Source organism: Pantherophis guttatus, chromosome 3 (genome assembly GCF_059756535.1).
Source record: "Pantherophis guttatus breed Tessera chromosome 3, ASM5975653v1, whole genome shotgun sequence".
Classification (NCBI taxonomy): Eukaryota; Metazoa; Chordata; class Lepidosauria; order Squamata; family Colubridae; genus Pantherophis; species Pantherophis guttatus.
In genome coordinates this window covers 123,155,625-123,170,298 of record NC_142065.1, presented here as the reverse complement: position 1 = coordinate 123,170,298, position 14,674 = coordinate 123,155,625, and the positions used below count along the sequence as shown (strand labels likewise).

General features: G+C 36.1%; 1 protein-coding gene across 5 annotated transcripts in view; it reads left to right on the top strand.

Moving 5' to 3' along the window:
• The first annotated feature begins 634 nt into the window (after positions 1–634).
• The window catches only part of RALGAPA2 (Ral GTPase activating protein catalytic subunit alpha 2), a 172,026-nt gene continuing 157,986 nt past the window's right edge, over positions 635–14,674 (top strand). For all 5 annotated transcript variants that reach the window (XM_034411756.2, XM_087890205.1, XM_034411753.2 and 2 more), the window contains exons 1-5: positions 635–1,256; positions 6,977–7,087; positions 9,886–9,935; positions 11,429–11,486; positions 12,704–12,747. In XM_034411756.2, coding sequence (XP_034267647.2) covers positions 914–1,256; positions 6,977–7,087; positions 9,886–9,935; positions 11,429–11,486; positions 12,704–12,747 — 606 coding nt within the window. In that variant the 5' untranslated portion in view covers positions 635–913. The remainder of the gene's footprint in view (positions 1,257–6,976; positions 7,088–9,885; positions 9,936–11,428; positions 11,487–12,703; positions 12,748–14,674) is intronic.

Below are 14,674 nucleotides of genomic sequence, written 5' to 3'. Positions count from 1 at the left end.
TCAGTCAGGTAACTATAACTGTTTGCACTGGATCCACTTCCTCCTTAACCTAGGAACTGAGTGACTCAACATTTATTTATGATGATGGATTTCTCATCATTACTGATTTTCAAATTACATTTTTAAAAAAATTGCTTTTGTTTTTTTTAAAATAGGAATGGTATATAATTTCTAGAAATGAAATCAGCTTCTTTCTTAAGAGTCCTATATAGTTCTAAATTCCTTAGAGGTCTCAGAATGCCCTGTACAGTTCATCTTTGCAATGAAAAACAACCTTCTCCAGATACATCAACTGAGAATCATGGGAATTGTAATCCAAAATATATGGTGTAAGTTTTCTCTCAAGCAAACATTTTCTGGCCCGGAGCTCAGCTGCTTCTACGCCTATCTGAATCTGATTGACTGTAATGATTTTGCACACTTTATTCCCAACAGAGGCAGCTAGCAAACAAAGTGCAATTTTAGATCTATTTCAACAACCTCCGCACAACTCTGAATTTACAGTTAATGATATCTGGTTAACCATTAAGAAAATCCCTGTAATTTAGTACTATTCATCACGGCTTTGTTTGCGGGGTTCATATCAAGGTCACAATAAGAAATTGCCGGCGTCCGCAGGAGCAACGTAACACGAAAGGCGCTCCCTGGACTTGCTGCAAGAGGCTGCGCCTTCTGGACAAGCCCGCGCCTAAGATGGCCTCCCACCCAGCCCTCTGGACTTTGTAGTTCTAAAACTTAAGTCATGCGAATGAGGGTGGCTAGAGCTTCCAGCCCTGGGGGAGGAACCACTTATTTATAAATAAGTTAACTAAATGAAACATATTCCAGCAATACAGGAACGAACTCCTCTCCGTCCCTTGAAGGCGCCGCCTCTCACAAAGGCAACGAGCAGGCTTGCTCTGACCGCTACCTTATGCCCTTCCCAGCGACGGCGGCAAGCCCCGCCTATTTCCCCTCCCGCGGCTTAGCTCCTCCTTCCCTCCCTCCCCGCCCGCAACTTTGCTCTCCCTCTGTGGCTACGCGTCCGGCTCAGCCCCCGAGACTGGCCAGGGCAGCGAAGCTCAGAGCGAGGGTCGGTGCAGAAGAAGCCGAGCGAGGACAAAGGCGGGAGGCCGCCGCTGCGGCTGCACCTCCTTCAGGCGCCCTCGAGATGTTCTCGCGGAGGGGTCATGCGGATGTCAAGAAGTCTGCGCAGAAGGCGCTGGACCCGCGGAAAGAACCGCTGACCCGCCTCAAGCACCTTCGGGCTTTGATGGGTGAGTGGCGTGGCGCGAGCCCGCGGCGGCGGCGGCGGCGGCGGCGGCAGCAGCGCCAGGAGCTCCGAGCCCGGGAGGGAGGGGGAGGGGGCCTGAAAGATAGGTCGGGAGTAGGAGGCGGGCGTCTCAGGTGCGAGCGTGTCTCTCCCGCCTCCTGCACCAGCTGGCAGTTACCCTGGTCTAGCTTACTGATAGTACTGTAGAGGTTACAGGAAGCGCTTTAAATGTTCTGGAGCCTTAGCAATAGCAGTCAAACAATCGTCGCGTGAAATTTGCTGCAGGTTCAAAAAAAGCTTCATACCTTGAAGCATTGCCTTAGAACCCACTTTCAATGCACCGCTTGTGTTCCCTCTCTAGTCCCCCTCCCTGATTTTGGATTGCTGTCCATCGGATTATTGGATTGTTGTGGAAAAAAAAAAAAAAAGCCCAGCTCCAGAAGTTGTTATATTGCAGCTTTAAAAAAACCCTATGTTCAGTCCTAAATCGTAAGGTTAGATACAGCAAAATAACCTGGAGAATTGATGATACATTTTTATTTATGCAGTTCAAACTGTGCTGATTACAAAGTTAGTGATAGCAATGTAAAGTTTAAAAGCCATACTACAGGATCCTCCATGGTCTCAAACTTCAAACCAGAATTTTGATTTATTTTCTCAGTCCTCTGATGACTGGATATTTACCAGTGTCATAATGGTGCAGGGAATCATTGGAGAATATAGGAAATGGTTTCATGAAGAATTGTATGAGGTTGTTAGTGATCCCCCACACACAGACACACATTCTTAACAGGGACCATATTGGACAAATAAATAATTTGTTCCTGGAAGTATTATTACGGTGAGTGATATGGTTTCCAATACTTGAAAGCTGAACAGAATGGTTTTCTGCACTAGTATTAATTTTGTTTTGAGGATTTTTCTCTCAATTTAAACAAGTGCTTCTAGTAACTAAAAGCAGCAAAAAGCAGCATTTTTCAGCTACCTTATCTGCTTCTAATAATAAAGCAGTGATCTTCCAGGAAGTTACACAAGATACTATTAAAGGGGAAGCAAAAATGTAATACTTTGTGCAGTGAGATAACATTCCACCATGGGAATTCTTCATCTCAACATTGAAGCGATACATCTTATTTATAGCTTTACCTTTTAGCAGCAGCTTCTAAGGATTGCTGAAGTTTATTTATTTTTGTACATTTTAATTTTGACCTTTTAAAATTTGCATTGTGAAAATCCTTTTAAATAGTAAACTAAAATCTTTTCAAGGAACAAGCCTCACTGTCTCCTAACTTCTGACTTCACACATGCATTGGAAATGTCATTATGATGGCCTCATTTCTATAAAATTCAGCATCTTGCTCATGTTTATTTATAGTATTTAGATAGATTTATTACCATTCCACTCCATTAACAGTTTTGGAGAAAATACCAATTAAATATTAAACATAATATATAAAATAGAAATTATAGTACTAGTGTCAAAAAACCTGAAATAATAAATATATTTTGCTACCCTGTCTGAGTTGTAAGGAATGAAGTTGCTTTAACTCTAGGGGCAATTGATTTTATAACATGGGCCAAATATAGAAGGCCAAATTGCTTGTTGATGTCTGTTTCAAGCTTGTAAAATGTATGGGTTTAGCATTGGACAGTGGGCAATTAGGAGATGCTGCATCCAAAAATGCCTGGGGGACAGCTGAAAGGACGAAGCCTGAGAGAATATCCCTCAGAATTTTCTGAAATCTACCTGATCTACCTATCCCTAGGGTATACTGATTTAATCTAGTCTTCATGCTTGCAGAGGGAGGCATGGACAATTCTAAACTTCTCAGATACTGTTAGCCCCTGGTAAAAGGCAACTTTTCTAGTACTTCTCTATGTAAACTATTGCTTTCCATGTTGAAAACCACATCAAGTAAATTATCTATCTCATGGGTAGATGCTAAAACAATCTTAGTAAAGTCCCATGACAGCTCTTAAGAGTCTGAATTTCATTTGTCAGGAGAATCTTGGAATTAAATGGTTGATGAGCCCCAAGACCAAAAATCTTGAAGTCTCAACTATCATCTTCATTGACTATTCATATAAATTCATTCTGCTAACTGATAAGGGAGATGGATAGACCAACAGAATCTCTTTCTTCACTCACTATTAAGTATATACTCTTGAAAATTACAAAGTACTGGAAAGTGCCAGGAAAGGTAGTTGGTTGGAATCAAGGGGCATCAAATTAATAAATGAGTGAATAAATAATTGTTGACTTCTTAAAGATTTAAAAGCAGTATTTATAACCCTGAAATCTGTCCATTTTTGGATTAATATTCTCTTCAGAGGGAGTTGATGTAAAAGATGTGACTCATAAAAGCAACATTGTGCTGTTTTTAGATATCCCCAAAACAATGAAGCATAGATATATATATACTTTTATGAGTTAAGAGCTGCCCTATCCTTTTAGTAAAATGCTGGGATCTGTTCATTAAAATGTAAATTGTATTATTTTGGTATAATAGCAAGTACAGATGTTGTATTTTACTGAATTTTATTTCCTGAGAGAGCCTTCATCATGTAGTGGTTAAGGTGTTGGACTATGAATATTCAGGTTCTAGTTTTCCCTGAGGAATGGAAGCCATCTTGGTGATCTTTGGCCTGTCACTCCTCCTCATCCCTAATCAGTATCGTCTTCTGGATGAGAAACAAACTCCTTGTCATATAAAGTATGCAGATAGATTCACCCTAAGAGCTAAGTGAGTGCAGTGCAAAAACAAGCCGCCACTGCTGTCAGATGAGATAAATGCTAAGAACAACAACCATGCAGTTTTAGTCCATACTAAAAGTAGCTGGACTTGTAACTGAACTGTAATTAGTGTTTATTATCTGCTGACTAAGATATGGTATGTCAGAGGGGCATGCAAAATATTTCAACTCTGTTTTTAATTGCAAGCTGACACTTTGACCTTGAAATGGGCTGTTTGAAGCTCAGAATTTTATTCAAAGTCTTAAGATCTGAGGTGTTTGAGTTTAAAACATTTAGAATTCAAATCTTATTCTTTATTCCTACCATGTAACTCAGTGATAAATATATACCCATATTTCCTTCTAATCCTGAATATTGGAAAACAAGTTTGCCTGAAAATAAGATGGTGGTTCCTGTTATTAGTGCCATTATTTTTAACTTGTACTAAAAATGATACCAATTTATTGTATGTGCGTGGGAAAGAAGCTATGGATAAATTCTACCTTGATAAAGGCAATTATTGTACAGTATTACATTTCAGTTATTGATGGTATAGTTTTACCTACCTTTGTGAAAACATGTGGTTCAGAAAATAATGAACCAATAAGAAAAAGAAATCTTAGGCAGATTAAGTACTGTGAAAGTTTGAATAGTAAAAGAATTGGAAATAATAATTGTCCCCAAAAAGATTTTGATTGTCCTTCCTTTTGAGTTATAAAAATTCTTATTTGTCTGATGGTAACATGTTCAGATTTTTGAAAAACAAATTCTAGTAAATAATTTATAAGAATTTAACTGTATCCTAAATTATTTTAATCTGATGATAAAACTACATGTTTATGATTAGAATCTTTTCTCTTTAGCTATTTTCTTAGTGTATTCCAATATGTAATCTGAGGACCACATTATAAAATTATGGTTGCTTGACTGCATGTGTGTATGTGTATGTCTATGCATGTATATGTGTATGGGGGGAGGGGGAGAGAGAGAGAAGGTGTGTGAGTTACATTTTTTGTATTGTAGTCACTTGTATTGTAACATTTGACATCTGAGAGGATCAGCAAATCTTGTGAGATTTTGGTATTCTCACTCAAGATTTTTTGTGTGTTTTCACCCAACCTTTATGAAACTGGTTGGCCCTCTTTATTCCATTCATTTTTAGTTACTGTAAAATGAGAGGAAGTACTATCTACTTCCTTTTTTGTTAGCAGTCATGAATTATTCAGACAAATTGAATCGTGTAAAAAATGCAGAATCTTGTTAGGAAGGTCAACATGAACTTCCTTTCCTTTCAGTGTTACTTCTGCCTTGATATACTTTCATGTCCTTAGGGGCTCTCCATTACATAGATTGATTAATAAAATGTGCATTTTGCTTTTATGGAACATAATTTGCAGCAATTTCCTATTCATTCTGTGTGCTCTTTAAATTATGTTTATGATAATAGATGACCTGAGTTGTTACTAATCACAACTCTTGATTGCATCCTCCAGCAGATCTACGTGTTTTATAAGAAAGTACACAATTTGTTAACAAATTGCAAAGTTTAACATGATAGAAGAGGAAGATATACATGACGAGATATTTATTTACATTAAAAATTTTAAACCACACAATAGCCGAAGTTATTTTCCCTCTTTTAATAGCAGTTTCTGACCATTCAGAGGACTTTTATGCTGATTTACGGTACTTTGGACAGATAAGTTGTTTTATGTAACATAGAATGTTGCAAGGCTTTGTTACCTAGTTTTAAGACAAGGGATCCACAGTGAAAAATAAGGCTGAAAAATAAGTGGAAAAATAAAGCTGGATATAAGGCTGGATATATTTCTAAGTTCTGCTTGTATTTTTTGTTTCTATTTGTTGTCAATAAATTGAAATTAAAATTAGAATCGTGGCTTGTGAAAATAGAAAGCTAGTTCAGGCATGGAAAGGAATGAAGGAGGTGAGGCTGAAATTGTCCCTCCCACAAAAGTAACTGTGAAAGAACATATCAAGCATGACAATGCTGTCTTGAGCTACACTGAGTGCCTCAGTTTCCTCCTTAAGTGTCCTGTTCTGGGAAGCTAGTTCAGCTGATTTAAAAACAGAAAGAGAGGTATTGTTTTTTCTTTTAACTCTTCTGTTAAAGAGTTAAAAGTCTCAGATAGTAGTCACTTGGCATAGTTCCAGGACTCTTCATCCCAGTTGCTTGGGGTGGGGTAGGAAGCCTAACTTTAATAAAGTGTGAGTTTACTTTTTCTCTTTTTTCTGTTGATAGAAGTGTGTGGAAGAACATGAAAGCTACCACTATAACAGGTGGAACTTTGAAGAATTGTACACATTTGTAGACATACTTCAAGCATGACTCAGATCACTGAATAAATTGCGTCCATTGAAAATTTTGTTAGATGCCTCATTCACCAGACCGTTATTGAGCTGAAATACCAAGGCAAACTGAATACATGGAACTAACTTGTGAAGCAATAGAAAAGTGAATTAAATCCATCATAAAATGAAATTTAAGATACAGTAGAACTTCTGGTCACAAATGCTTTTGACAATGACCAAATCGGGTTCCGACCAAAAAATTCACAATTTTTTTTTCGCAGCCGATTTCCCCTTCTGTGCCATTTTTTTTTTGTAAGCGCCAAATTTCCAAAATTAGGTTCGGGTCATGACCAAATCGGTCATGGAACAAATTATGATCGTGACCAGAGGTTCTACTGTACGTTAATTGTAATCCTAAACTTCATAGCATGAGCAGAAATTTCAAGTATTTTAAATGTTTATCTTAAAATGGAATTTACTTATAAATGTAGAAGTACCTAGACAATTCCAAAATTCCAGATAATCTAAATACTGTCCTTTAATGCTAGTATTTGTGTCACATAGTTGGGTTTGCAGGATTTTCTTCCATACATTATTTTGTTTATGCATTTTAATAATATTTTATGTATTCTTATAACTTTCACATACAGTAACTTTTTGTTTTAATTTTTCTTGTATAGATGTTGTGGATGGAAGTGAACTCAAACAGTTCTTTGAGATCAATTATTCTCAAATTTATCTTATCTTCTATGAAAGCTTTGTAACACTGGAAACCAATTTGAAACAAAAAGGTAAGTATGTTGTCTTTTAAGATGATTAATATTATATAAATCTCTGTATATTTCAAATAACTTTAGTAATTAATCAGAAGACCATTAGAAATTAGGAATGTCTAACGTTTCAAAAATAGTCTTTGAGATTGTTTACAAGTGGTTTAACTACCCTGTTTCCCCTAAAATAAGGCATCCCCTGATAATAAACCCAGTTGGGCTTTTGAGCGCATGCACTAAAATAAGTCCCCCCTGAAAATAAGTTCTCCCTGAAAATATTTAAACAGATGAACAGCCAGTCCCCGCCATTTCCTCCATGCACTCCAAAATAATAAGACCTCCCCGAAAATAAGGCCAAGCACTTATTTCGGGGTTCAAAAAATATAAGACAGGGTCTTATTTTCGGGGAAACACGGTATTTATTAAATTTCTCTCCTGCCTTTCTATCCATATAATGCTCAAGGGAGTGTACAGCAATAACAATGAGTTTTTAACAATTTTTATTACAATTAAAATTATAAAAATTAAAAATCAATATCATTAAAATCAATTTTACTTAACAATTAAAAGCTTGGTGAAATTTCTACCATTTTTCTTAGAGCTGGTAGTGTAGAGCCATGCACATCTCTCTGATGAATGCATTCTGTTATCTGGATTCCATACAAGTGAAGACCTTGTATAGATTAGTAAACTTCTGGCAATAGGAAAATCTTCAAAATAGCCTCTCCTGCTGATGCAAGTAATGGGCATATGCATAGTACTTTAATATGCTCAATCAGTCTAGTTTAAGAAAAGCTTTTTTTAAAAAAATATAGTAAGTTACTGTGTACAACCTGTTTCAGCATGAGCATATCACGATTAACCACATAACATTAGTGTTTTAACTACCCTGTTATAAATTTTGGGCACCGTTTTGGGAGAAGCTAAGTCTATAAATATATATTCAATTTGAACTTTAGTGGAATTAAATCATTGGTGCCTATATTAATAACCATTATTTCATTAATTGCTGGATACAGTTTTTGAAGTATACTATCAAAGCTATCTTGGAAATAAGTGAGGATCTCAGATATACAGCATTTTGCGTTTAAATCATGATCTGGACTGTTGGGGGGGCGTTTCTGCTTCATTAAAACAAACTTAAAATAAAATTACTAAGAATAGCATTTATGTGATGAAAGTCTCTATATCACAGTTTGAACAGTCAATGTATCAGTATCAGGTTGCATGATACTTCAAGTGCCTGAAATACCCGTTTGTTGCTTTCTTTTACAATTTTCTATCATTTTCCAGAAATCTGTAGATTTATAACTGTATAACCACCATAGCTGACTCTTAATTTCATATCAAATTCTAGGTATCAAGAATATAGGATGCTTTTTATCAAATTTGTCAATTTTATCCTTGAAGCTCTTTCTCTGTTCTGTCATTGTATATGACTAAATGCTTTTTATTGGAGATTTACTACTGTATATTTACTTACTAATAGCTAAAGTGTTTAATTTAGTCATTTAGACCATAATTTAATCCTTTCTCACATTTAAAACTATTGAGGAAAACTAGGAAATATCCTTTTCAGGTTTAGTCATCTCAAAAGAATGAAAGCATAAACATAATAAGTAATTTAAAGGAATATTTGAAAACAAAACAAAAAGAACAAATATAAAGTGCTACTAGTCACCATGGCTAAATGTTTAAAAAATGAGTAGATTGGAGCTTGTTAACTATTGTACCATAAGCTTCCTGAACATATAATTACATTGCTATGATCCTCTTATAGACACTGTTAGCCTTTGTTCAATATTGTGTTGGAATGGATTTTCTAAACAATTATCAGAAGATTATAATTATTTCCCCAAACTCCAAGATGAATAGAACATCCAGGCCATCATCAGTCTGGAAGAGAAACTTCTATTGGTCAAAGTGTGGACTTATACTTTTTTTGTCCATGAATTATGAGCAAGCTAGAGTAGTATTTAAACTACAAATTTTGGGTGCAGAGTGACAAAATGAGTTGGATATATAGTCTCTAAGATGTTAGGAAACTTACTCTGAATTGGAGACCACAGCTAATGTTATCTCGCCACCCTGGAATTGCAAGACTGAATGGCTATAGATTTTGGGGCCCTCCACTTCAGGGACTATGCTGTCTTTGGTACTGGACAGGGTTACATTGCCCCAAACGACCCAGTGTGCAATATGGGATCCTCCTAGACTTTCATGACTCCTGTTCAACGAATAGGTGGCAGTTGTGGCTAGGAGGCCTTTGTACGGTTCTGTTTTGTGCACTAGTTACATCTGTTCTTGGATTGAGAAGTTTTGCTCATGGTCACTCATACCCTGATGACGACCTGGCTGACCTCCCGGATGTACTACTGTAATGCACTTTACATGGGGCTGTCCTTGAAAAGTGTTTGGAAGCTTCAGATTATGCAGTATGCAGTGGGATGTGCAGCTAATGTGTACCCTTAGAATGGCACGTTATACTGTACCTCTATTCCATGGATTGCTAGTTTGCTTCCAAATCCAATTCAAAGTGCTGTTTTTGACCTTTAAAGCTCTTTGTGGCATCTCTGAAGTATTTCTCTGTCCTGTATCACCTCCTAAAGAATCAAGAGAAGTTTAGGAAAAAATGTTTATCTGCTTCCTTCATTTTAATCTCAGTGAATGTAACAGCCTTCCATGCCTGTTATACTGCTAAACTGCAAAAAAAAAAAATCCTTATTTCAAGCAAATGCAGTACTTCTGTGGAATTATATTATCAGTGATATTCTCTTTATGCATAATGAGAAGGAATGTTCTTTTTCTTTGCCCTTCAGGAAATAAATCGCAAAGGGAAGAGTTGGATTCCATTCTTTTTCTTTTTGAAGTAAGTTACCCATTTTCAACATATACTGAGCATTATAGTTATATGGTTCTTTATAATAATAAACACATATTTTATTTACAAGCACAATGGTATGATCCTAAGTAGTGGAGGTGGGGGTCCCTCTCTTTTAATTGTTTAAATAAATGATAAAAATATGGCAATGTAATTAGACCATCCTGCTGTTAGACAATATGTGTAATGCAAAGAGGGAAAGCAAAGACAAAAGCAGACAATTTACTATTTTAAGAACATAGATTTCCATTTTGCAGATTCTAGTCAGAACATTTATGAAGTTGTCAATCAGCTCTGTGAGCAGTTATAGATACCTATTAAAGTAGATACCTAGATGGTCAGAATATGAGGCAATGACATGAATAATGACATGATCAAATGGAAGAAGTTAAGTGGAAATTCTTGCCTCTAATTAACCAGGACAAGACTGATTGGTTCATTAATTAGAAGTTGTGTCTGAATCTGACCAAGAAAATAGATCTGACAAATTAGTCACTTGGCTGCCTTTGTGAAATGTTGCCTACACACAAATGTAAACAATAAATATTTCTTCATTTTTTTTAAAAAAAGGAATATTGCAGTATTTTCTTAGGAATCAGGTTAACAGCAATAAATCAGAGCATCTCATGGGTTCTAGGAAAATGCCAACAGTCTTACCTATGGTTACCTAAAGCGTCAGATTTTTATCAAGTTTTGGGTTCCACTGATTTGTATACAGATTGGGAGACTGATTTATATGTTTAATTATAATAAAGTTAATTGGCTCTTAGAATGTTATGTGATTCTAGCTTTGCGGTTCATGAATTATAATGTAGAGATCTAAACTATGTATGAAACCAATTTTGGCTTATTTAATAAATAGTGCTTTATGAAACTATCATGGAGTATAATGTGTGAATCTAGTCAGTGACTCTGTAACTAGATGTCAGTGATGCTTGAGCTCTAATTTTAAACTCTCTTTGCAGTTGAGGATTCTGTGGCTCTTTACTTCAGAATAATCCCTGTTGAATTCTGTGGTTTCTGTTCTGACTATATTGGATTATACTGTGCGCTATGCAGGGCTGTGGAGTCGGGAGATAAATGTTCCGACTCCGACTCCTCAGTTTTTTGTATCTCCGACTCCGACTCCTCAGTTTTTTGTACCTCCGACTCCTCAGTTTTTTGTACTTCCGACTCCGACTCCCCGACTCCGACTCCTCTGTATTAATATCATTAATACAGTCATTAGTTATAACTTTTTGTGAATTGGGACATTTAAACTTGCTTTTTTTTTTAATTCCAATCTAAATTTAGTAGGAGTCGGAGTCGGTGCATTGTTTGCCGACTCCGACTCCGACTCCAGGTACCCAAAATTTCCTCCCGACTCCTCGACTCTGACTCCTACTCCACAGCACTGGCGCTATGTAAATTAGACTAAATCACTAGATCTAAGAAGCTGCTTTATGTAAATGTAAAACAACAAATTTTCTTAACTTCTCCAGAGAATACTACAGTTATTACCTGAGAGAATTTTCTGTCGATGGCATTTTCATAGCATAGGTAAGTATACTTTTTAAGTCCAGTTTGATATGTTTCCCCATTTTATTTTGTAGTGCAGTTAAGGTAAAAAGATGTTGTCCCTTAATGGGAAACAACAAATCGGATTGACATGTGATATTTTACGCTTTGCACTACAATACTTGCATATTAGATTGCTTTTTTGTATGCCAAAATGTCAAATGTAAGATATTGAGGTAAACTTTATAATCTCTTGTCTTTATCTCTTTAATTTGGTAAATTTAATCTGTTACGTGATGATAACATGCATCATCTACACCAAAATGTATTGTTTTTAATCAACAGTTTGGAAATGTATTTGTTGTTCAAATGATTGCCAGTTAACTGGAATGAATTCTATTGGGTTCCAATAGGTTCTAATACCTGTATGGAAAACCCTACAAGGTATCTTTTTAAAATCACAAATGAAAATAAATGTGAGTAATAAATTTATGAGAACAGGTAATTAAATGAGCATTGCTTCAAGATCAGTGTGTTTTTTTAGAGGTAGCTATTTTAACTTATTTACAGTATTTATTTATTTAGTTCAATTTATATAGTCATCAACAATTAACTGTGTCACAGGCTCACTTAACCTCCCAATCTTTACACTTGGAAGAGCAGCCAAAAGGCAGCAGGAGTGCAGTCAATCTAACCTTGGGGGAATAGTGTTCCAAATGGCAAGCGCAATGACTGAAAAGGCATGCTTTTTGGGTCCCACTAGATGACCTTCTTTAATAGATGGGACTTCATACTGGGTAGAGACAATCAGAGGAAGACAGCGCCCCAGATATCCTGGCCCTACAGCATACAGTACTTCGTAGAAGTGGGACCAGCACTTTGAATTACTTCAAATGAAAGTTATTTTAAACGGTTTGATATTAAGAACTTTTTATAGCAAGGATAACCCTCAGATTTTTTTTAAAAAAAACTTGCTTATTGTACAAAGGTAGGAAATTTAATTTTAGCCATAATTCTATTGTATTTCCTACATTAAGAGCTGCACGATATATTTAGAAAGTTTGAACAAAATAAAATTTTAAGCCATGTGCATGTGAAATTTTTTAATTATATAGTAGTTATAGTAGTATACAGTACTTTTTGGCCACTAAAGGCATTACTATTTTAGTTCTTGAATTTACATTTATTTTTATCGACCATGACTAATTGTAGTGAATCTTTAATTTGAAAATTTCCTAATCCATTTTTCTTTATTTTAGGATCAATTTTGAAGAAACTTTTGCACACTGGAAACTGCCTTAAGGTATTTTAGTGCTTGTTTTAAATTCTGTGTTTCTCTAAATACATATTGATAACATTTTCTTTATTAGAAGAAAATGATTTGTTAGATACAAGGCAACATGTGATATGCTATTTACACATATTTCACTGCTTTTTGGTCCTAGTTGTGCCCTTTTGATTGTCATATCTTCTTGTTGCATTTCTTTGTAGAAGCAATCTCCATGTGGTGGGAGGAGGCTCAAAAACATTGCAAGATGGCAGTCGCAGCAGTGTGGTTTGAGCACACATACCCCATTTGTGTGTGTATGAATGCTGTACAGAGTGTAACTGCCATCTTCCACTTTTGTCATACATACACCTGGCTGCTGCTGCTGCTACTAAGATTAGTAGTGATTTATGGGCCCTATTTTTTGGGGGAAGGGCTAGTCTGATAATTTTGTTTATGGCCAAATATATTTCTAGAAATACTTATTTATCTATGACTACTTGTGATCTATTAAATTATGGAAATTCAGATTTCCATAGCTTAAAATCTATTCAAAATGTTTCACTTGTTCCTGGATGGAATTATGCATTTGGTCAACAGTATTTATTTGCAAACTGATATATTCATAAGACTATTAAGTTGTGTAACTGAATTTGTAATGGTTTAAACAGGGTGTAATTAAAATATACAGCATCATAAATAACGTTTGGTTGTCATTTTCCAACTATGAATATTTTCACATTACTTCTCCCTATTACTCTCTCTTTAATGAGAAAATATAGTTAAAATCTAATTAAAAACTTAAATTGTCCCAATTTGATTTCCAGGAGAGTTTGGACAATGTATTGTCTCCTGGACATGCCTCTCTACTACCCTTTTATTATAAACCTTGCTTCATTTTCTTTCTGCGCTTCCTATCTTCTTCATCCATTAATTCTTTGTCACCTTTGCTCCTCAAGCTTCTTCTGCTCAGATCTCTGATGACCTTTAAGGATGCTGCTCCAGATAAAGCTCAATGTGCGACCCTATTTGTGAGGTTAGGTCACAGGGATTAGCTGGGATTGCTTTCCTTTCACCTTCGTTCTTGCAACATAGCAGTGTCCTTGCCCAAACTCCTTGATCTGTAATTCATTTAGCAGCTGAGTTTCCCAGTTCATAGTTTTTCAACCTGCCTTCTCTAACCCCAGAGTCAGAGATGGCTCAGAAGTTCATGGTACCTATAGAAGTGGTCCAACTTATTCGGAGCCTAACTCACTCTGCATAAGTTTTGTTTTGGGACAATAGCATCATTATCAGAGGTTCACATGTGTTAATATTAGTCCAGGGGTGAAATCTAAAATTTTTTGCTACCGGTTCTGTGGGTGTGGCTTAATTAGTGGGCGGGGCTTGGTGGTAAGGTGAATGGGAGGGCGTGGCTTGTTGGTCAGGTGGGCGTGTCCAAGTCAATGTCACTTCTTTGCCCTTTTTTAACCTACAAAACAAAACACAACACAACACAACTGGCTCACTCACACTATAAAAGCAGCTGTGCTAGACCCAAAATGGCCTCTGCAACAAGCAGGAACCTCACACAGCCACAAAAAGCCCCAAAAACCAAATTTCAGATTTTACATACACAAAATTCCACATACAGCTTTGTGAGATTTTGTGTATTTGTGTAATTAGAGTGAAACACTTCAGAAACACACAAAATCTCAGAAAGCTGCACAAATATTATTTTATTTTATTTTTATATAAAAGCAGCTAAATTTAAAACTTCCTAAACTTTAAATGGCTAGGTCTAAAAAAAGAATAACTAAAAAACCCCCCAATTAAGTATTTTTTTTAAAGCTCCCAAAGGGGAAAAAACTTACCCAATAGAACAGGGGTCTCCAACCTTGGCAACTTTAAGACTTGTAGACTTCAACTCCCAGAATTCCTCAGCCAGCTTTGCTTTGCTGGCTGAGGAAATCTGGGAGTTGAA